Here is a 23,920-nt window from a genome sequence, read left to right as displayed (position 1 = left end):
CCTTGATTTTTAGTTTATATTTGACAAACAAGCTAAGGTCATATTCTACAATAGTGTGAAAATAGTGTGTTTAGTGTATCAAAGACAAATATTAAGGACAAAGCTTCTCAGAAAAATCAATAAAAATAAAACACATAGACAGCTCTGAGGGAAGACTTTGCCAAAATCATATGGAACAATCAGACAAAAGGCTGGCTAATGTAACTTCTATCTCATTTGGAAAAGAAGAGGAAGGAGGGGGGTAAAAAAATCTAATTATCAGGCAGCAAAAAGATTATTATTCTTTAGGCTCCACTTGCATCACTGAAAATGCTCCGCAAGGAGTTAACCCGAGTGGCAGCCATTTTCTGATTTGTTGGCTGACTCGTGTAATGTCTGTCATGTGTGCTTTTTTCCTACACCTCGCTCAAATGGCCAGGTCACACAACTTTTACACTTTACCCTAACTGTGACTGAATGATTGCTTAAATTACAGCATTTAATTCACTTAAACATCCAGGCTGCTTAAAAGGACCAGACAAACCTGGCGAATAATGAAGAAGGACTCACAGAAACAAACAGATGTATTTGTTTAAAAAGCTGTTCAAACCAGCAAGAAGCAAAACATCCTGAGCTGCTGTTGCCTCTCTCAGACAGGTAAGCCAAAAAGCCAAAAGAATATGCTAGGCTTTACAAAAGTAGTTATAAATAAAATGCTATGTCCACATAGTTAACCTGCTATTGGTACCAACTATTACTTAGACGCTAATGGTGTGATATTGGAAAATTTGTTAGGTTTATTTAGGTTGTAAGTGTAGCTAATACGTTCCTAGTCAGCTAATGGTTCTTTCTATGCTAAGCACCTGAGTTAGCCAAGTTAATGAGCTTGTGATTAGCATGTGACAGTATAGCTGCACAGCTATCAAATGGTTTGACTTTATGCTGTTACATTTTCCATAGCTTACATGTCACTCGTACCTCACTGAGGACACTGTTAAGGATGTTAAATTCACTTTTAAAGATGTGTTGCTAGCTACACAGCTAAAAATTACCTCAGCTGGCTTTACTATGCAATTTGTTTGGTTTGAAGTTGTTTTCATTACCTAAATATGTACCCTAGTGTATCTAATACAGCATGTGCTGTCAGTATGGTATAATTTGTCAAATTATGTTATGTATATGAAGATATTTTTGTATGCAATATTTGCAGTTTGGCTCTTTGTGTAGGAAACTTCTGGTTTTAAGTATAGCAAAGCATTCATCTTGAAAATGATGTAAACTGCAAAATTTTGTTTTGTTGTATGGTTGTTAGCAAGGTTATAGTCAATAATTTACATTTAGCATATATTTATGTCCACTACTTTAATTGAAATATCAACTTAATTTGATATTAATTTGATATTTCCCAGCCTCGGTGCCATAGCTGTCTGAATTTACCCTGTTGTAAAAATCAACATGCTCTTAAACAGGCTTAAAACTATCTCTTAGCAACATGACACATATACGCAATAAAACAAAACCTATAGTTTTATACCTGCATGCTACTAAACATCATAAATAGTGTTCGTATATTTTAGTGCATCCTAATCATTCATAATTTTAACAGAGTGGGCTAGTTTGGGGAAGGAGACAAGACTTGTCAGTGCAACCGGGACTTGCCTTGCAGGTTGCAAGGAATTTCAAATTACAAACTGCTCCTTTAGGTTAATAAGCACTGCATTTACTCATAAGCTATAAAGTCAATGATATAATGACGCCGTTTAAAAATGAGACAGTAATCTATCTCCAATAAAAAGATTTGGATGTGTGTAAATGGAAGAGGGAGATATAATAGGAGAAATTGCAGACCAGTGTGATATATACTATGTGTATACAATACTGCTGTGTGCTATTGAGGTTAGACCTGCCAGTACAGTACAGTCAGTCGCTACATTTTAATGTGTAGAGCTTTGAAACTAATGAATCTAATGAGGGATTAATCATTAACAATCCACCACCACTGACTACAGATCTATCTTTCTGACATATGTGAACTCTCTGTGCTTATACTCACACAAAGAGCAACTGTGACAGAGAGGTCTTGTAAAACTGTCTCTTTTTTCACCCCTTCTTCACTTTGCCTTAACTCGACATGCCTGCTGTAGCAAACTCCGGCCTGGAGTTCAATCTAATTAGTGTGGTTTGTTAATTAAATGAGCACGCCACTAACGAGGTAACCTGCTGTTCCTTGATAATGTTAATTACCCTGAAGGGAAAACCTCTCAACACGGCCATTTAAACTGTCAGTCCACATTCCCCGCAGGATTATTGATGATTTGAAAAACTGAAGGCTGCTCTTGAGCAGTACTTTGCTCACTGGCTCACTCCCCGCCCATTCATTTTTCACCTTGTTGACTAATTTTTTCCCTCTTTTCCTACTCCTAGTTTGAAGGTGGTCTCTCTCTGTCTCGATCAGTTTTAACACAGAGACACATCCATGCAGTTTACTTTAGTGTCGTTCAACAGTTTTTGTTAGCACTGTGGCTCTACAGTTATCTGTATTGGCTGAATGTAATATGTCATGTGTAACACACACATACAGTGTATGCACATGCTAAAACACATTTACACACAATCAGACACTAGAGCAAAGGTGTTAAACCTAGCCTGTATAAATCTTTTTTCTCACTGTGACTAACATTATAGTCCAATCAACACACACAACTCTATAACGGCAAGCTAATAGAGAGACACTTGACACTTCTAGGAGAGGTTTAGGAGAGGTGGGGAATTTGATGAGAGTTATAGGAGACAAGTAAGAAATTCAAGTAAGCGGCAGATTGCTGCTCCATGCCTTGGTCAAGAGCACCCAGTTTCACAGCTACTGAACTATTCTGTCCCACTTAAACACACACACACACACACACACACACACACACACTGTGTGAGCATGTACAAGGTCAGGTGGAAGGAGATCCTGCACTACAGCTAACCTCATGCTCACAGAGGGAATTGTGTTTGGTCTCCAAGCACTGCCTATTGTGTGGCTCTTCAGTACAAAGAGACACATTCATTTGACTGCTTTTTAATACAGAACTGAGAGCTCAAGAGACAGAATCACTGAGCGAGAGAGAAAGAGAGAAAAAACAAAGGCACTGTAACAGGCAGTGGAAATTAGACTAGGTTACAGTTTTTTGCTGAGTTTTATACTGAGCTGGGAGAGTAAATTAGAAGTGGGATAAAAGAAAAGATGTCTGTAAAGAAGTGTGTTTTGTGATGTGTGTGTGTGTTTGTGTGTGTGTCTCACCTGTACAGGGCTCTGTTTGACCTCGTTACTGCTGGGCGAGCTGAGTCCTGTGGCCTGTTGAAGAAGGAACTGGCGTGCTGCCTGGAGAGCCTGTGAACAGTGGAGAAAACAGACAGTGATGAGTCTCTCTCTCTCTCTCTCTCTCACAAAAATTCAAATTCAATTAAAATTCAAACTTTATTGGTCACACACACAACCATACATAGTATGACGTGCTGTGAAATGCTTTTTCCGACTGTCCGTGACATAAAATAGAATTTACATAAGCCAGAATTTACTTGTATACCGTTAGAAAAGGAAAGATATAGAAATATAATGTAAGGGATATAAAAGATAGATGACAAACAGAATTGACTATATTTGTAATAAAGGGCAGATATGTGCAGTTGTTTGTGCAATATAATGCTGTGCAACATGAGGCTGTAGTGAAATTGCCAACATAAATAATAAATATTTATAAATATGTGGTAATATGGTTATATTAACAGGAATGTAGGTGTTGTGCATGCTGTGCAAACAAGTCCAAGCTCTAGTCCTAGGTGTTGTCCTGGTCGAGGGCCCAATTGGCCTGTGGGAAGAAGCTCCTCCTCATTCTCTCTGTGATGGCCTTCAGGGAGTGGAAGCACTTCCCTGACCACAACAGAGAAGGGTCCAATGTTCGGATGGCTGAGGTCCTTCACTATCTTCCAGGTCTTGGTCCAGCACTGCTTGCTGGAGATAGGGAGCTCAGTGTGGATGGTACACTCAGCTGATCGCACCAACCTCTGGAGAGCCCGCTTATCTTAAACCAGACTGTGTTGCTTTCTGTCAGGATGCTGTCAATGGTGCAGGTGTAAAAGTTCCTTAGCATCTTAGAAGGCAGTTTAAATTCCTTTAAGTGTCTAAGGTGGTAAAGACGCTGTTGGGCCTTCTTCACCAGGGTGTTAATATGACAGGACCATGAGAGCAAGTTGAGAGCAAAAGTTTGCATCCCCTTAGACCAAAATGAATATGAAGAAATTACATTCATTGCAACATTTATTGTGTTAGGTTTCACAGATGTTCCTCCATTATAACCATTATATGTTAATATATGTTTAAAAATAATTTAAGGTACATAAAAGGACCTTAAGGACCACTGATTTAGCTTTACTCTAAAAGCTAATTAAAGGCACAACACATGCACCTCCCCAGGTAAAACATACATACTAAAGGTACAAAAGATGTACCCTTGATTGTACCACCACAACAAGATAGAAAAGTTTTTTTAGTGTCTTGATTTCTGAGAGTGTATATACTGTATGTACATCTGTCTATCTAATGCACCTGTACAGCACCATCCTGACTCCTGTCCCAGCAGAACAGGGTATTAGTGTCTGAACAGTTTGCGTCTGAGCTCAGGAATTTTAGTTACCCTGTTTTTGTTTGAACACACCAAGCCGGGGGGCAGTGGGCCAACGGCAAAACATGCCTCTCCAAACAAAAACACCAGGCGGCAGTAAATCAGGGGGCAAAGCATACTTTTTGAAGAGCACCATCAGGATGCACATTTGCTTCCTGGCTCCAAAGAGAGGGAGGAAGGCTACATGGTAAATATTGATTTATGAAAAAAAGTGGGGCCAGACCACCAGTTCATAGGGAAAAAAAGAGTAAGCATTATACTTTAACCTGACACTCTGAGATACAGTTTCTGGTGAATTTACCAGCACCAGATCTTCAGGTCTGCCATGGTATATACTGCTGGCTCACATGCCAGACAGCAACTCTTAAAATGGAATGCAACAGGTCTCCTAAATAGGGGAGATGAACTAAATTACCTAAATGGTGTTTTTTTTTATTTTTTTTATAACTCCCTGATGTAAGCAATTAATTTACACGAACAGTAATGAAGTCCCTTTAAAATATCTGACACCCACTGTTTGAGTTAATCATGATATCAATTGCAAAAGCACTTATGTGTGTGTGGGTGGGTGCATTGTGAAGTTAACAACACTGCCCTCTATATAAAAGATGCTTATTCTTTTAAAAAAAATATGAGAGTGGCAGAGAGAGAGAGACCGAGAGAGAGAGAGACAGAAAGGCCCATCATGCAATCAAATGTATGGCCTGCATGATGAAAACCATCTGCTGTACCAAGAGCACTTGTTACTTTTGCTGAGGTCGCAACTGAATAATGCACACACACACATGTATCACCCATACACCCCCTCCACCCACCCACACCCTGAAAAAGCCCCTCCGTACAACTGAACAGGAACCATGTCCTGTCAGAGTGTGACCTCAGTAGTAGGCTTTATAAACTAAAGTGGACTGAAAACACCTCCCAGTCTAGCCTCAGCCAGTCCAGCTGCACACAAACACACACACACAAGAGGCATGTGGTGGATATTAAATATCCTCGCCAGATATGACCACATATGCGTGTGCGCTTAGGCACTCATCTACAGGCACACACCGGTGGTGGCCTGGGACTAGATGGGGTCTGGCAACAATAAAGGCTAATTTGGTCCAAATTACAGCACTGATTATGACACTTTCTTAATAAACTGGTCATGCTGCTAATAAGCGCAACTATTATCTTGAGGTGATCTCTGTCTCTTCTTGGCCTTTTCAGCTCCTTTCTATGGGCGTGCTTGATAGACTAAGAAAAATGTGTGGTCAGTGCCTCAGTGCTTCTGTGCTACATCAAGCTGAACTGAGAGCAGCTCAGGGGCAGAGGTTGGGCAAGCCAAACATGACTGGAAGGAGCCGGGACTGTCTCGGAGTCTAGGGTGCTGAAGCAGTCATCTCCCTGTGGAAACTGCGCATAGGCTCCCCGTTCAGGGTGGATGAAAAGCTATTGGATTAGTCTTGACAACGTACAAACTTTGGACAAGCTGGGTAAACTTAGACTTGGAATTGGAAAGAAAACAATAAGAAAAGAGAGTCTTGCAGCCAGAAACCCTGTGAAAAAAACTGATATCCATGTTGACTTGATTTCCTTTGCTTTCGCTTTTTGCTTTGTCAAGTCTTTGATATAAGTCTTTGAGGGAATAACTGTGTCGTACAGTGACCTGTGAGTCTTTGGCCCTCCCTCTGCATGTCCTTCTAAAGCCTCATGGCATTCACCGGCGTGCGCTGCACCTTTAAAGAAAATATGAGGGAGGCGGCGGGTGGCTGGGTCCAACAACAGCTCCATTGTACTGCGACGTTAGACAGGTTTTATTGCAAAGAGGGCGGGTGGGCGCTGAGAGAGAGAGAGAGAGAGAGAGAGAGAAAGAGAGAGAAAAAGAGAGAGGGGAAGGGGAGGGTGAAGAGGTCAGCGCCCAGCTTGGAGGCCTAAGCTGCACTGTGTGTGAGTTCTCCTAACTTGTCATCGGCCAAACCAACCCCCCACGCTCCCCCCGTAAATCAACACTCCTGACATGGGCTTTAATAACACAGCATTTTTTTTATTCAGCAGGGTTGGGGGGAGTATGTGTGGGGGGTATTGCAGGGTACCCTTTTTCTTTCTCTTCTTGCCCTCCCTGTAGGTGTAGAGAGGCGGAACTCTGGTATTGACTTGAAGGTCCATTTATGGAAAGTAATGAGGAAAAAATTATTTTTGGCATATGTGCCTAGCAGTCCATATTCTCTCCATCTTACTTCCCATTCTACAAGCAGGGGTGCAGCATCTACATGTGGTCCTCGTCCACCAAAAACAAAGTCGGGCAGAGCTCTTTTTGCCTGTTCAACAGGCGTTCCAAAACAAGGCACCAAGACATACAAACAGGGCATGATTGGGCGCCTCTTCCCTGGCGGGCCCAGGTTCTATTCATTAGGCTCAGGTTGCTAAAGCAAACAGTGCAGGGAGGTGATGAATCTGGGCAGAATGTGGGGTGTTCTCTCCCCTCTTCTCCCTCTCTCTCTCTGCTGTAAATCCAAATAGAGCAGAGTTGGCTTGTCTGTGTACAGGTGGGCACCATATGCTGGAATGATCCATCATCGCTGACAGAGGACCATTGTTGATGCTTGCAACAACCCCCATGACTACCCCCTTAGAAAAACAGGAGCCTCCGTCCCCACGTTAGGCCGTCGCTGGGTGTGGGTGGATGAGTGGATGGTGGGGAGTACTGGAAGCAGACCGGGTCAGAAGGTATCAGGTTACAGAAGCTGGGTGCACAACTGCAGACACCTTCAGAAAGCTTCCAGCGTCTGTTGGAAGAAGTCTGGATCACATATGTATGGAAAGGAAAAAGGAAAGCGAAGGAGGAGAAGAGAGGAGAGGACAAGCACTCCCCATAATCCATGATGCAGAAGCTGGGAACAAGACCCAGTGTTGAAATTCGGTATAAGCTACAACCCAAAAGGAATTACTTAGTGCTCTAACAGAGTCTCTTAATTAAACGACCAAGCTACCCATCCTTTCTGGCTTCCAGTGGGAATCAAACAAATCTGTGGTATATATATATATATATATATATATATATATATATATATATATATATATAATCCAGAACAGACATTTTTATAGGAGGTTAGTGCAGAGTGATGTTCATTCCTCAAGATTGCAGCATTTTTAATTTCTTCAATAAACCCTTTGTGCTACAATAGCTGCTAAGAGCAGGTATTATATCACAATCTGCAACTAAGCCCAATAAAGCATTGTCCCAAATAACTTATTAGAGAAACCCATAGTAATTTTTCAGTAAACACAGAAAATGAATTTGAAACGTTCCATGTAATTAGTTCACACTGTTTAGAAAAGCAACTGGGTGTGACCACTGTGTGATTAATGTAACCAAACCTCATGTTAGCACATATGGACGAGTGTGGTCAGCCTTTTTTAGCAATAGACCAAAGAGACCTACTGGAAGGTCTATTTTAAAACCATAAGGAAATCATTTTTTCCAATTAACAAAATTACTCTCCATAAATAACTAGTAACTGATCTTTTTCCTTCGGTAGGTTGCGAATTTGAAAAGTTTTAGAAAAACAGAACAGTTGATTCATAGAGGAAAAAAACCCTCCCACAATCGAAATTAAGCCTGGTTTTTGGAACAGAGCCTGAAGAAGGACTCGTCACACTTAGATGATTCTGTGCAGCTAGTACACCACTGTATGCGTGCTAACTCAGGATCAGCAAGGAAATAAGAAGAGAATATAAAGGCTTCATCCTCTTCAATTGAAAGCATTCAACCTTAACTGAAAATCCAAGCTATGCTAAAACTTTCTTTGGAATGTGATCTTGCAAGATTTTGTGACAAGACCACAACAGTATTAGCACAGGAAATAACACACTAGGCATATAAGGGGAAACTGAGTAAAAGTACAAGCCAGGAACCAATGTGTCACTCTTTTGCGAAATGACTGTAGCAAGGAGCACAATGAGTGGCTTTACAATATCACTAGATATACCTCATACACCTACTCCTTGATATCTAGTGCCTGCAGAAGTATGATTAGGCATAGTCACTTGCAAAGATTCCTGTCTCACTGTCACCTGTGGAAGAAACCTGTGGCATTTTAAGCAATTGTTGCAGACCAGGATGTTGAACCACGCAGCATCTTCAAGTGTTAAGTGTCACCCGAAAAAAATGACTTGGACTCCAGGGCCTCCCACATCTACAGCAGAGGCAAGGTAGGTCCAATGAACAGAGGTTCAGTAACTCTGATCTTCCACTGAAGCCTGCCTGGCTCTTTTTAAAAGCTAGAAGTGGCAATCCAGCTGGCCACCAAATGAGCTACGTCTACAGTTGCTCCAGTGCGTCTACAGTGCTCCGGTCAGGCGCATTGGGCCCGTTAGCAGCTGTCCACCATGGGCCATGGGGCAAAATGTGCAATCTTGGACATGATCAACTCCACTGGCCTGCGCCAAAGTTTTTCTAGATCTTAATTTTGTCCCCATGACTCATTACCAAGGCCGTAGACTGCAGAGCCGGCCAATTTCACGGTGGGTTACAAATAAACTGCACTTTTGACCATTTTCTCTCCTTTTCTTCCCACTCTTTCCCTCCTGTTGGCCAAAGCTGGTTTTAATTTGCTACTTCCTGCTCCAGCGTGCCATTCATAGGCCCTTTCAGTTGCTTGTCACATTTGTTTTCACTCAAAACCATTAGAATGTTAATCTCAAAAAAATTGAAAAACCAAGCAAATTATCCAACATTCAAATTATTTAAGGAACCTTCAAAAACATGACGTGCTGTCCGCTTGCCATTTAATGTAATGTTTCCGCAATATAAAGGCTACAGCAAAACCTTAAATTTTAAATGGCTACAGCAGGCCTCTCTGGACTCACGCTGGCCATTAAAATGAGGAAAGGGTGAACTAGAGCCAAAGCAATAAAAAATAAACTTAAAGAGGAGGTAAAAAAAAAAAAACATCAAAAATGAGCTGCAATATTTGAAAAGCCTGACCAGTTTAATTTTTTTTTTCATCCTATTCTTTACAAAAGTAACCTGTTTGAAACACACAGCCACCTCCAAGTCGTTTAGAAAAAGTCCAATGAAAAAATAGCATCCTGGGGAAAAAATATGGCATTAAAGGTAATAGCAAAGATATAGAAATAAGTTATCCCCATATCCTGCTCCAAAAGAGCCAGGGAGGAGGATAATGCACTATGGCAGGGCTCTCTGGGCATCATTACTTTCTCTACTGCCACCCTGAGACAAGCTCATAGAAAGAAAGAATGAAGGAGGTAAAGGGACAGACTGAGAGAGTGAACAAGAGCAAGAGAGAAGAAGACGGAAAAGCTGCTTCTACACCATCGGAAGCAGCAGCAGCTGGCTAATTCTTGGCAATTGCATGGCAGTTTCATTGCAGTTCTCCTAACACTGCCCCTCTGGCAGCAAAACAAAGTTCTACTCGATAGACATCTCTTGGCTACAAACACTGCAGAAATTAATAAGAAAAAAATGGCATACTGTCACTGTGGAGCGCTTTTCAAGATCCTGGTGTTCAGATATAAGCAGATCTGCAAGAATGAACTAGAGCACTACAGGGGTGTTAGGGTGTTTTGTGGGTCTCTCCCCCCACTGGCCCCCTTAAAGAGTTGAAAGCTGGCCAATATTGTTCCACCGTGTGCACACCAAACTCAGGATAGCTCTGACCAGCAACTGAGCTTCCTATCCACACCAAGCATATGGAACATATTTCTGTGTTGTTATTAATAAAGGAAAAAAAAGCTAATAATAACGCACACAGGATGCTGCCAAATGGAACTCTGGAGGAAGGGAAACATATATGAAGTATTGTTTAAACAGATGAACGCTGTGTGAATATTCTAAACCATTCGCTTGGAAACCCATTACCTTGCATGTCTGGTCAAGAGAAAAAAAAAACGAATGTGAGAGACCTTTTATGTTTTTGATTTAAATTTTCTACACCTGGTAATGGCTGAAAGTGCAGACACACAGACCTTCCAAAAATAAAGGGTGGCCTAAAAAGAACACAAGAAAAGAGGGAGGTTCTCCAAAACTCACCGTGTGTGGCTGGGTGGGAGTGGTGCCATTTGAAAGAGTGTGTTTTTTGCGTGTCTGTGTGTGTGTGTGAGTAAAAGTCAGAGATTTAGGAGGGGATAAATCTTACTAGGGAGAAGCAGGGATTTTGTCGCCAGTGCTGTGAGGCCACGTTTCATATCTCTGCACAGGCCAGAGAGAAAGAAAATATCTTGAACTGTGTTATAACAATCTTTGACTCCTCCCGTACCCTGCTAATGGTAACAAATAATAGATCTTTCACTAAGTATAAGTAAAACATACTGTATTTAAAAACACTACAGCAAATCCAACTACTGACAAAAAATCCAATCCAACTCTTCATCAATAATCCATTCAGTGTATCTGCAGTACCAGGAAACCATCATTGATCTATCATTGGATACTTTTTTAAGTAAGTGAAGGGAAACCAACATTTCCCTCTTCTGTTCCCTCTTCTTCTTTCTTTCCAATGACTTTAATCTCTTTTTTAAGATGGCAAACACAAAAAAGCGGGCAGAAGCAAGCTAATTAGCAACACTTAAAAAAGAATCTGGCTTCATTGTTCAGAGTCCCTCGGCCTCGCCAGTTACCAGGGCAACAATTTTGAGAGTGTCACTGGGTGCATTCCTTTCTTTCTTTCTTTCTTTCTTTTTTTTAATTCCTGTTCTTCTTCTTTCTTCCCTTGCCCCCTCCCTTGGCTCTCTGTGAGCCAGCAGTGAAGTATAGAGAAATAAAGAAAGAAAGAGAAGAAGAAAGTGGAAGGGCTGCCCTGTCCCATAGTGAGTAAAGGATTTTGGAAGGCAGTGGGTCTGAACACTTGATCCTTAAGTAGCCATGCATGGCGTACCGGTGAAAGTGTGTGTGTGTGTGTGTGTCGTTCTCTTTCCACCTCGTCACCTGACGCGCGCTGAGACAGCAAAAACACACGCCAATTAGTCTCAATTATGGCCGCCATTTCCTGACGTGGACGACGTCCAGTAGGAAATGTACTCAGCAGCCTACAGACCTCCATTCTTCCATTCCCACCCCTCCCTCTCGCTCTCTCCATCTTTCTGTCTTCCCCTTTCCAACTCTGCCACTTCCTATGATCCCTCTCTCCCTGTTTCCTCCCCACTTCAACTCCTACCTAAATCACTCCCTCCCTCTTTCGCTCTCCACCACCCGCCAAAATCGCTAAATCCATTCCCGTTCCAGCTCCCTCCCTTTTCCTCTCTTTCTTCTGCACCTTCTCTCCCGCCACTCTGTCAATCAGGGCGCAAGGAGCCATGCCTCCCTCACATTAATACTCTGCGGAGGATCTTTCATAATTGCCATGGCGACTAGGCGAAGGTCAATGTCTGTGGTCCTTCGAGAGCTGCTGGGGGAAAATACACATGCTTTGCCAGGTACAGCGAATTATTCATACAAATAAACTGTCTCAACATAAAAGCTTGCTTTGTATTTAAAAAAAAAGTAAAATAAAAAAGAGAAGTGGTCAACATCTAAAAATAATACTTAAACAATACTGAAGGACTGAAATGAGAGTGAGCGTTCTCCATGTCCCAGAAAAGAAGCAAACAAACCAGTCTGGGGTTCATGACCTCTGACCCAACCTGAACTCTGTCACAGACCTGCTGCTGACCTCAGCCTGGCTAGGTCACTTCACACAATCCTGATGGCCAAGGCAGTGACCTCTGACCTTGCCACTTGTCATCAACCATCCATATAAGCAAGTCGTTCAGGATTAAACCCAATCAACAAACAGAACATGTTTGAGTTTAAGAAAATAAACCTCAGCACAGACCACGTCCTGGCATTTTCTCCGGCATTATGCTGTATGCAGGTATTTGATATAAGTTATATCTACTTCCAGCTAATTTTCATATTCCATACTAGACGTTCACTGTGTTTCAAACAAGTTTATGCACATTACTAACAATCCATTGAAATTGGCAAATTTCACTGCTAGCAACAGCAGTTTGACTTTTTGCAATAAAAAATGTTTTCCTAAAAAGGTGAAGGAAAAACAAACATAAAAAAAACCTGTTGCCACATTTGCTTTATCAAAAGAAAGTATCGTTTGTCACATTTCCAGCAAGAGTCCCATATCATAGAGAATTAAACAGCTATAATTGCATCCATATACGATGGTAAATGCAAAGCAATCAGTCACATGAAACTACAAAACATCAAAATATGAACATGGCATTATATTTAGAAAATCTAAGAGAGACTTTCATTTTCTCTTCAGTTAAGATGTACCAATCAGTTGCTGTTCTGCTTTCCTCACTGGCTTGTTTTGTTGATTTGTTTTATAAGAGGCATGTGATATAAATCATGTCAAGAACAATTTTCATATCATTTCCCATATTAGCAATAAAGTAAAACAGTTATGAATATTTGTAAGATATTAGCACTAATTAAAGATTACAGTCAATCTGTTTTTGCTAATAGGCATTTGCTCAGTCATATACAGTAGATGCATGTATATATGTATGCACATACATAATATGATGCGACATTGATTCTAGCTTATGTACTGAGCTGGCAATCTTTAAACAATTATTTTATCCTGATCTTCTCTTTATGAATACAAATGAACTAACACAATACAGATGTGACAAGATACTGAATTAAAAGATTTGATGCAATGGCAGGAATTTTTATTGCATGTGTGTATGTGTGGGTTTGTGTGTGCACCTGTTTACTGCAGTCATATAATTTATAGTCATATGTATTAATCAGCACTGATTGAGGAAACAGGGCTACTGTGGCATGTAACCCAGGAACAGACAATCACTGAAAACATGACTTTGTAGCCCAGCCCAGTTAAATTACTTCAAAAAGACTGATCAGATACACACACAAACACACATGCACACACACACACACACACACACACATGTACACACAAATGGTCAGGCCCTGCAGAGTCTCTCAAAGGTTTCCCTGGAAAAACTCATAAATTAGTTTTATAACCTGTCCATAAATATGACCTCTCCACATTCCTGAATTAGGACTCAATGTGTGAAAAAATCATTAAATACAGAATATAGGATAACACACAGCACATGTGAAACCCATTATGTCTCATATGCCCATTTTGCTTATAGGACTGTAACAAATCAGAACCGGGAGATTTTGTGATTATAAGTTATGACGTGATGGCGTTTAATCTTTTATGTTTAGTCTGGATATTCTAAAAAAAAAAAGTTAAGAAAGGCTGCCTAGGTAACATTAACAACACAACACTGTCCATGTTACATTGTTTTAAATGATTAGCTTAGTTTCTTAAGGTTTTGGATGTGCACTGTACACTGTACGTAATGTGCACTGTACGTAATTTTTCGTGAACCTCATGTGATATCAAAGAGAATCCGGAAACGCTCGGAGGAAATCGCTAACTGCCCTTTTCCATATATGTGAACTCTCAGATAGCCATAATAGGTTAGTGTCATTCTGATTGACAGGTAACGTATAGAGATTTGTATCCCTCATACTCAGAGAGCAAGGCTAATTTTCCTCTCTTGGACTCCTGGCCACAGACAGCTGTAGCATAGTCAGGATTCAAACACTTTTCTGTTGTGCCACTTGGGACCTGCAAAGCCTTAAGAAATTAAGCAAATAATGCTGCTACAAAAAGCATAATACCAGAGCACACTTTGCATACAGAAATGATCAGGGATAGTCTTAGACTAGGCAACAACTTCCATACACACATTACTCAGGCACCACCACAATGCTGCAACTCAGAATGGCCTTTCCTCTTTAGTTGACTGGGGTACAACCAGCCCTTCGGCAATTAAAAGTATGGAATGCTTTTAAGTGACGACACCTTTCAATGTGCCGACAGCATTAGATTTACTCGATGCTATAAGCACTCATTCCCTTCCTAAAAGGGATATCATACTCTCATTCAAAGCCACAAATCTCTTCCTCCCTTCATGCTGTCCTTTTGTTCTGTAGCCTTAAGCTGCTTAGGGCAAACAGAGAGGGAGAAAGGAGGATGAGGGACAGAAAGGAGAAAGAGAGAGAGTTCTATTGAAGAAATGCAGAAAAGGTTGACACCCAAATGGTCACTCCACTAACGCCACCCACATCCAAAAGCTCTACCAGGCTTTGTTTAATGCAAGGACGAGAGGTGGTCATTACCAATTGAATGCCAACCAGGTAGTCCAACCAAGAGAGGCCAAAGTCCACCACACGAGTGCCAGTCCAAACTCTTTTCTCCCCTAGTGTTAAGCCTGTCACAAGCTGGATCCTGATTAATGAATGCGTCTAGACGACCTTGTGTGTTTGTTCTGAAAATTATTTGGCAATGGCATCATCAAATGCTAACTTGCTATGACCAATCTGCCCATCCCTGATATGGAAGTGGGCAGTCAGCATCTCCTATGAACTTCAATCACCCAGCCTATGATATTTCATAGCCTGCAGTTTTAAAATATGTGGTGTAACATGTAAAGGAGGAAGTACTTGTCTTACCCTCACAGATTGGTAGCTCTGGATGGGAACTACTAGTGGATGGGAAGTGGCTCTGATTAAATTGGGAGAAATTTGGGCAAAAAGCTATAGCCAATAGTCTAAGCTTTCACTATAAGTTTGGGTGATCAAATTCCAAAATGCCTCGGTCAAGCATGGCTGGAAGTCCAAGAGACCACAATTGACCTTTTGATCTGACTTGTTACCATGTAATCATGGTAGTCTGTTAGCTCATGCAGCTCATGTAGAATAGTGCTGCCCTATGGCATTGCAACAGTAGCAGTTTGAAAAGATTGGTGGTTGTCATGCAATTGGACAGCCTCAGCTGGTGGGGAAACCGGCAGAAAATTGGGTAGAAAGCTCCCACGTAGTGCAAAAGTCTAAACCTTATTATTGGGAGACAGTTGAGAGAGTTGGAATAGCCACAATATATATCCATATAAAAGATGTTTCTTCAGCTAGTGAATGGGTGAGCAAAGCAAAACTCGAAGAGTCTTGCAGGTCCACCAAAAGAAAAGACAATGAGAGGAAAGGCAGAACAAAATAAACAAATACATGTTCAGTTGAAAGGATGAGAAACACAACTGCAGAGCAAAGTGAAAGCAGAAGGGGAAGACAAGAAGAGTAAGAGTGCTAGGAGAAGAGGAAGTGAGAGAGACAATAGTTGAGCATACTCTCGGTCTCTCCATCTGTGCAATGAACCGTGAGATGAGAGATCCATGGCTTCCACATGCATCATCTTAAATCCTCCTAAAAGCAAGCATGCTGTCTGTTGGCCATGACTGTGAACCTCCTGAGGGGCTGGCACTGTCCCAAAGGGCCAAATACATCTCATCTCTCTCTCTCTCTCTCTCTCTCTCTCTCTCTCTTATATCCCCACTGTCCTTTTACAACTCATTAGGAATTACGAGAGCCCCTTTGTCCTAACATTCTTCCTTGCGAGGTTACCCAGAGCGCCCGACCTGAGAAGGGGCCTGCTTCAAAATACCTCTCAGCCATTCTCACCAGCATGCACTGTTTAGTGTGTAACAAAAATTTGAGTCATCACCGCCCCCTCCTTCTCTTTTTCCCCTCTCTGTTTCAGTTGAGTGGCACTCCTGGAGAAAATTGCACTTCAGTAGCAATGTACGTCTCTCCTCCTACTGTATCTCCCTGTCCCTCTCTACATAGCCTGCTCACACATGTATTCGCTGCTAGCTTAGATGCAATATCACAAACCATGCTATGTGAAAACTAGGACTCCTAAAGCAGATGAGAGTTCCTGTAAAATGAGGTGTTCCTTCCACCTCAAAGCCTCTGGGAGGAGAGAGAGTGCAAGGGGTTTCCTGGTAGCTTAAATTGCGGGGTACCTTTTTAGCTGCCGAGCTTAAAACAAGCACTAAGAAGGGTACAGTGGAGGAGGCGGAGGGAAAAAAACAAAAGGAAAAGAAGGGCACCTGGTTTTCGTCAGATACACACACACACATACGCACAACCAAGTGCAAGCTATGAAAGGAGGGGTGATATGAGGCTTCACAGAGCCGCTCTGGTCCCACCGATGTTTGTAACCTGCTATGTGCCGTTTGGAAAGCATCCTGTGTGAAGGCCTGCTTTGAAGCAAAATGACTGCCTACTGGAAAGGGAGACAAAAAGTGAGAAAGAGAGACACATCCTAGTGCAGGTAAAAAAGTGGATGAGACATTTGAAGTGAATCACACTGATGCCAGTGAAAAGAGAAGACCCTGCGGTTGGATTTGTGGAACAAGGGGGGGTGAAATACTACAAGGACTTGGCCAGTGTGTACTGTTGTTTTTCTTTTCTTTTTTTTCTTCCATCCCCCCCTCAAGCAAGGTTTTTTTTTCTGCTTTCGGGGTTGTGAAGCAGACAAGAAACATTCCTCAGGGGGGCCCTGGCCTTTCTTGACACGTCTCAGCGTTTACACCCCCCTACCCCCCACCCCCGGTTTCACTTCTTTTCTCCCTGCCCGCCACTTCGACCCCACTCTCCTCATTCTCTCATCTTTGGCTCTCCAGTCTTTCCTCTTACCCACTTAGCCCCCATCTCCTATCTGTCCACACCTCTCTGACTTATCCTGCTCTATATATCTCTGTATCCACTCACAATACATCTCATTCTCTTTATCTCTCTACTTTAGAGCAGCTTCTTTCTAGTCGCTTCCTCGAATACGCCAACTCAACCTACTCTAACCTCCTTTTTCTCTCTCTACCTCACACATTTCCCTCTCTTCTCTTCTTTCCCTTGACTCCAACTCATCTTGCTCTATTTCCACATCTACCCCCTCCCTTTCCTTTTCCATAGCTCTTTAGGACCTCTGTTTATTTGCTGTGGGTCTGTGACGGCTGCGGAGATGTCTGTGATTTCTCCCAGGCTCTGGAGGGGCCCATGGAGAGAGTGCTTTGTGTCCTGTCTGTTTTTTTCCTCCTCTTTCCCCCCTCTCTCCGCTCCACTGAGTTCCACCACTCCCACTGCATCCAGGTGAAAGAGCTGGGTTTGTTAAAAGAGGCGGATGAGAAGGGAGCATCAGGAGGGGAGAGACAATGCAGAAGCGATAAACATAAAGAGGAGGCGCTGAGGGCTTAGTGAGCGTATGAGAGTAAGAAAGTGTGTGTGTGTGTGTCTGTGTGTGTGTGTATACATGCAGGTGGGTGGGTTTGCGTGGGACTGGGTGGCTGGGAGGCACTTCCTGAGAAAACTGTGGCAATCTTTGTTTTTGCTTTTTTTAGGTGAGCCAGAGAGAAGTGAAACACAAACCATCAACGGACTAAGCCTGCCGTATGAGTTGTAAGAAACTTACAGGAAGTCATAGACATATAAAACTTTTAAGGGTTTTTTACAGAAATGCAGGGTATTTGAACATCTATTTACAGTTGCTGTAATGTAATGTGCTGCTATAACTATAAACTGATAAAAGTATGTAATTCTTTAATAAATAGAAAATTAATCAGTGATAATCAGTGAGATGGTATTGATTATTGTACCTTAGGAATTACATGTTAATTGTTGGTTTTCCACTCAGGTTATAAAAGGACATGGAAAGAGCAAAAGTCTGAAAATAGCAAAAACTGACAAGTTCCCTCACTTTTTCCTGAAGTTAAAAAGACCAAAAAAACACAACTTGTTATCAAGAATCTCCAATATTCTCCATTCTGAAGACTATTTGGTGGAAAATCTGATGTGCTGACAAAAATGTCAAAAACATCTCCATTTCACCGTATCAATGATTATAAAATTTTCTTTGTTATATTACAAGACATTTTTATTCCATTTATTATTAGGATAGGAATATTATATCCACCATACAATTCCAGTGAATTAGTTGATACTATAGAAATGATAATGAGGACATTAATATTAACCTGTGATTTACCTGTCACACCTGCTCTTATACAAAATTAAACAAATTCAAGAATTCAACAGTGTTGTTAATTCTGGCACAAGTTTTCTTTTGAGCTATTACAACCTGAAGAGGAGTGAAAAAAAGAGAAGTGGCCATGCTACCAATATAAAAAAATAAGCCAATGACAACCTCGTTGCCTCAGAACTCAAAATCAGAGCTGAAAGTAAAGGAAACAAAAAGAACACAGAGAACTGAAGCATTTCTGATGTTGGTCCTCAAATGAAACAGCCATAAAACAACAGGAATATGATTCGGGTTAGTGACTGATCCAGATCATCCAGAACAAAGCTGTCACTTCTTTCACCAGAGCACTAACAGGGAGTGAAACAAAGTGTTTGCTCCATCTTTAGTCACTTTTTTGTGGTTTTAGTTTTTGATCCAGTATCTCAATCATGCAATTATAAGGAAGTATTGTGGTTAATACAACCATTTCTGTATTGTTAAGTGTTCAAACAGGCAGCCTCGGGGTAGAGGGCGGGGCCTTCTAAATTTCTATCTGTAGGGAGAGTCAGGAATATGACACTTTGTAAAAATTATTTAAAAAAAAAAAAAAAAGCAGGTGTAGGGAGCTTCATATACTCCGCCCTAAGGGGTCTGGAAACAGGCACAACCTGCACGCTCGCACACACCCGCACCCACCCATTTACGCCCACCTCACACAACACACGCACTCTCTTTTGAACATTTAAAAGACAACTAATGCCATATGTTATCATAAAAACGCTCTCCCCCACAGCACTTAACGTCACTAAATGGTAGATTATGGGTAGAAGGTTAAAAAAGGGAACATAAAAAAGATGTTGAAGGAAGGAATGGTCACTGACTCATTTTTTCTGAGTAAACTGCTGCTTTACCAATTTTGGTTTGATGATATGAAACAAAAATCTTGGTGAATAAAAACAACCTTGTGTTGATGGTCTAATGAAGTGGTTTTTTTTGTTGTTGTTGTTTTTTTGTTTTTTTTTTGAAATCCTGGAGTCTGCTTCAGTTGAGTCAGGAGTGTTAGAGCAGAGAAATCAATCAATATACATTTAATTCAAGAGGCCTCTAGGGGCAGGATTGTGAAACACAGGTCTGAGACTGTTCAAGCAGCAGAGCAAATCTGATTTATTTATTTAGTTTTCAGACTGAATCTTCTTGTTACAAATTACAAGTTACCAGGGCTGATTTGTTTGTTTGGAGTAGTCACATTTGCTTTCATATTCATGTTGGTTGGTGTTAGTTGTGGCACAGATCGAGTATACGTAAGAGGTCAAAATTAGCTAGTAAACTAGCTATCAAAATGGCTATTTCGCCATGGATTAGGCTTTACTCGAAAATCTTTTCTGAATGTAGCACAGGCAGGTGATTTCAGGTGATGTTTTTTATTTAATTATTTTTTCACCCAAGGAAACAAGTGTAAATGTTTTAAAAGTGGAAAGTGGAAATTCCAACCTTTAAATCAATTTTTAAGTATTTATAATAAGACGGTTATTTTATTACAATTCAAAATGTAATAAAATATATTGCTTTTTTTTGTACTAAAAGAAAAAAAAAATTTTTTCTATATATTTTCAACAAATCAGATCCGTTTTCTTTAAGAGTTTATTCAGAAATGTTAAACTCACTTCTTATTTTATTAAAAATATTTGTAAAGAGATCATTTTTAGACACAGTTCATATAATTACAAAACAAATTAATCAGTTTTATATTTGGGTTTATTGGGGGGGACCCCACATTTATTGTTAAATGTGAAAACCTGAAAGTACAGCAAAAGAGAAAAATCTGTCTAGAATGCTAAGAACTACTGGTCATAAAATCTTTTTTTTTCTTTCCAGATTGCAGAAACGGTCACCATATCTATATATATATATATATATATATATATATATATATATATTCTTCCCCATCCTATATCATTACCTATTTATGCTAAACTGGCCAGTTCTAACTTTCTACACACAACAGAAACAAAGAGTGAATGAGGCAATGAGAAGCGGAAAAAGGAAAACAGTGTGCATTAAGTGAGGTTGTGGATGGCATATGTTTGACATTGGGAATGGTTTGGAGTAGGAGTAAATGGCCATTTCTCTTTCTAATTAAAGGCTTTGGCTCACGTGACCACACACAGGTGCAATAACACAGACCTGCCATGGAAGAAAGGCCCGCTTGTGTGAGGTAAAGCCTCTCACTTACTCTGTGGGAGGCTCCACACACACGCACACACACACATACACGCACACACACACGATGGAACTGGGGAAGGGAACCAAAGAGGAAAAGCAATTCACTTCAATTACCTTCATTAGAATTCCTCTTGCTTATTTCAATTTACAGAAGCAGGGAAATGTGAAGGGGTGGGGTGGGGTGGGTGGGGGGGGTCTGTACCTCTCTCTTCTGCTGTCTCTCTCTCTCTCTCTTTTTCGGTAGAGGTCCTCACACTAAAGGGCATCTGGTAACTTTTAAACTTTTTGGCCGTCTGCAGGCAGCTAATAGACATTGATCATTCTGCAGTCACTCACCATTATCCAAGCGCGTATGTTCGCCTTTTTTGTGACTCATACATTTGCAGCCCTTTTCCTCAATAAGATCACGATTACTGATATTACTTCAGAAAGCAAACCAGTGAAGCCAACATCATTGTTTGGCCGAAAGTTTGCCAGCATTTCATTCGATTCACGGACAAAGCTCGCGGGTTTACTTTTGTGCTATCAAAATCGCAGCGCAGCTTCTGTTGGCCGGATGAGAATGCCTGGCTTGTGTTTAGGGGGCTGGTGTGAGCCGAAAAGTGAAAGTATTTCAGCCAAGAAGGTCCGGGAAGCAGTGAGGAAATTCCAGCTGACGCGCTGGACAGGGGAGACACTGACGCATGGGCCAGAGCAGAAAACAGAGCAGGGTGCAACATTATTCGTGCTGACGTGTCATCTAAAGCAACATGCTATTGAGAGCATTAACAGAATTACACTGTGGTCTGGGAGTGCAGCAATCGATAAGCAACTGGAGGGGAACCAAAGGCTCCTTGGTTCCTCCGCTGCTTTTATTAACCATAATACTAAAACAGATTATATGGCCAGGAGAGCTGATGGTAGCTAATTTGAGTCCAAAACGCTGCACAATTTGTTCTGGTGTTGATACTACTGGCTTGGACAAATCACTAACCTGGGCGGCAGGACAAGAAAATAATTTTTTTTATTCATACTTGCCCAGCAGACAAGTACATTTAATTTCTTTTAGGTTTTGCAAAATGAAAAGATATTTGGTGCGTATGTTTAAACATAATGCACTTCACGATGACGTGATACACCTCACCACTGTAAATGTAGCGTGCACTACACACGTCAGCTACACCCAGTCACCTCACAGTTAAACAAGAGACAAAATAGAGACTCAAATAATATTTTATGATGTGAGGACAGATCACTACAGCTCATAGCCAAAACACTGGCCAATGACTTTTTGTTGACAGCATAAACACATTGTGCTACATTACAATCTTCGTTGCGGGGGCTCCCGAGTGGTGCAACAGAAATGTATTCACGCTATCATTGGGAGATCGCAAGCTCGAATCCTGATGATTCCCTGTTAATCAGAGCAACTAGGGAATTGTGGGCATTTGTGAGCTCATATATACGGAAGAGGGAGGATAGGCAAAGAGGTTTGGCTTCACATGTCTTGGAGGAAGCATGTGTAAGCTTTCACGCTCCCTGGTTGGTAGCTTGTGGGTAGGAATTGGTAGATGATGAAAATGGAGGGGAAAAACTTTATCGGGAGAGGATAAGCACACAGACTACACATTTCTCCCCTCCTCTCTACTCGTTCCTGTCCCTTACTCTGTATTAATTCACTTAACTAGATAACTAGCATTCTGTATGTTATTATATAAGTTAGAAAACACTTTTTTTTTTTTTTAGCTTAGTCAGTTAGGTTTCTGGGAAAACCAAAATATGAGACTGGGCAGCACATTAGAGCTTCCACTTGTTAGCTGGTCTAGCTAATGAATTTATCATCATTGGTTCATCCCTGTATAAGGTTTAGGTTTGGATCATTAAGAACATTGGAACGTGTTCTGGTGACGAAACATGTTAGATATTTGGAACATATTTACCTGCTGAACACGTTTGTATTGTTTTAAAAGGGACAAAGTTTGTCGAAACTACAGATGTGCATTGGCTCATATCTTTGTGTCTTTAGAAATGTGAATGTTTGCCAAATGTAGGATATTTACTTACTATTCACCTATGATAAGCCAGTGATAATACCTAACCTGAGGGATGAGGAAATCCACAGTGTACACTTGAACACATGATAGTGAAGTTGTGCAATACGCTCTATGAAATACACTGTGTAATGTAAACTGCACAGTTTGCTTCTCATAAAACCACTCGGGTATTTATACATTACACAAGCGAAGAAATTGCACAAGACACATCTACCAGCAAATAACAGTCTTCCTGTTTTTTTTTTTTTTCAAATCTCACAAAAAACATGGACACACACCTGCTGCTGTTGAAGGTGCAGTAAATCCACGGGGCTGATCTCCCCATTGGCGTCACCGTTGGACCCACCCTCTCTTCCTCCGCCCTCCGATTGGCTGGTCAGGCTGCTGACTCCGTTTTGGTTGGAGGACGCTGTTCGAATGGTCTCAGTTGCTGATTCTACCATCATCACGTGGCACCTGAGTGAACGAGGACAGTGTGTATGTGTGAGAGAGAGAGAGAGAGAGAGAGAGAGAGGGGTTAAACCAAACAAAGACTAAATGACCATGAACGATTGCAATTGCTTAAGTTGTAGCTCTGGGCATGTTCAAGTCTCAGCAAGCAAACAAGTTTTGCAACAAAAACATGCAAACACACTAAATCTAACCAACAGGGAGGAATACAAACTGTATTCATTGTTGCTGTTGAGAATGTGTACTTCTCTGGCAATTCTAAAGAGCACGACATACAATGTCACATCTGCCAACCTTGAAAACTCTTAGTAAACAAATTGCCTGGCTGTCGTTCAAACTGGAGAGGGTCAGGACACCACCTGAGACTCTTAGTGTCCCACATAGATTGGTGAATATACAAGGAATTCTTCAGAACCAAGTAGAAGGTCTTATGGATGTTTGGTTGGAGAATAATCCTGTGCCAGTGTGTTGATCAGAGACCTCAAACTGGGATTGGTGTGCTTCTTTCCACAAAAATAAATAATAAAAATTACCCTACATACATACATAAAATCAGCTCTATTTCTGAGTCCCGTCTCACTTTCAGACATCTTTTGAGACTCTGAGTTTGATGCATGTGCTACAACAACACCAAAGGTCCCTTTTAATTAGAAATCAATTGCTAAACACATTAAAAAAATAGACCTATTTTTTTTGCGAGATGGCAAAGAAAACAGAACATTCAACAACACAG

At 41.1% G+C, this 23,920-nt stretch overlaps 1 protein-coding gene across 2 annotated transcripts in view; it reads right to left on the bottom strand.

Moving 5' to 3' along the window:
* The window catches only part of foxp4 (forkhead box P4), a 135,772-nt gene that overhangs the window by 69,018 nt on the left and 42,834 nt on the right, over positions 1-23,920 (bottom strand). For both annotated transcript variants that reach the window (XM_034314289.2, XM_034314287.2), the window contains exons 2-3: positions 23,016-23,193; positions 3,266-3,355 (exon numbers count right to left, since the gene is read on the bottom strand). In XM_034314289.2, coding sequence (XP_034170180.2) covers positions 3,266-3,355; positions 23,016-23,183 — 258 coding nt within the window. In that variant the 5' untranslated portion in view covers positions 23,184-23,193. The remainder of the gene's footprint in view (positions 1-3,265; positions 3,356-23,015; positions 23,194-23,920) is intronic.

Source organism: Pangasianodon hypophthalmus, chromosome 20, assembly GCF_027358585.1.
Source record: "Pangasianodon hypophthalmus isolate fPanHyp1 chromosome 20, fPanHyp1.pri, whole genome shotgun sequence".
Classification (NCBI taxonomy): domain Eukaryota; kingdom Metazoa; phylum Chordata; class Actinopteri; order Siluriformes; family Pangasiidae; genus Pangasianodon; species Pangasianodon hypophthalmus.
This window is presented reverse-complemented; position numbering and strand designations above follow the sequence as displayed.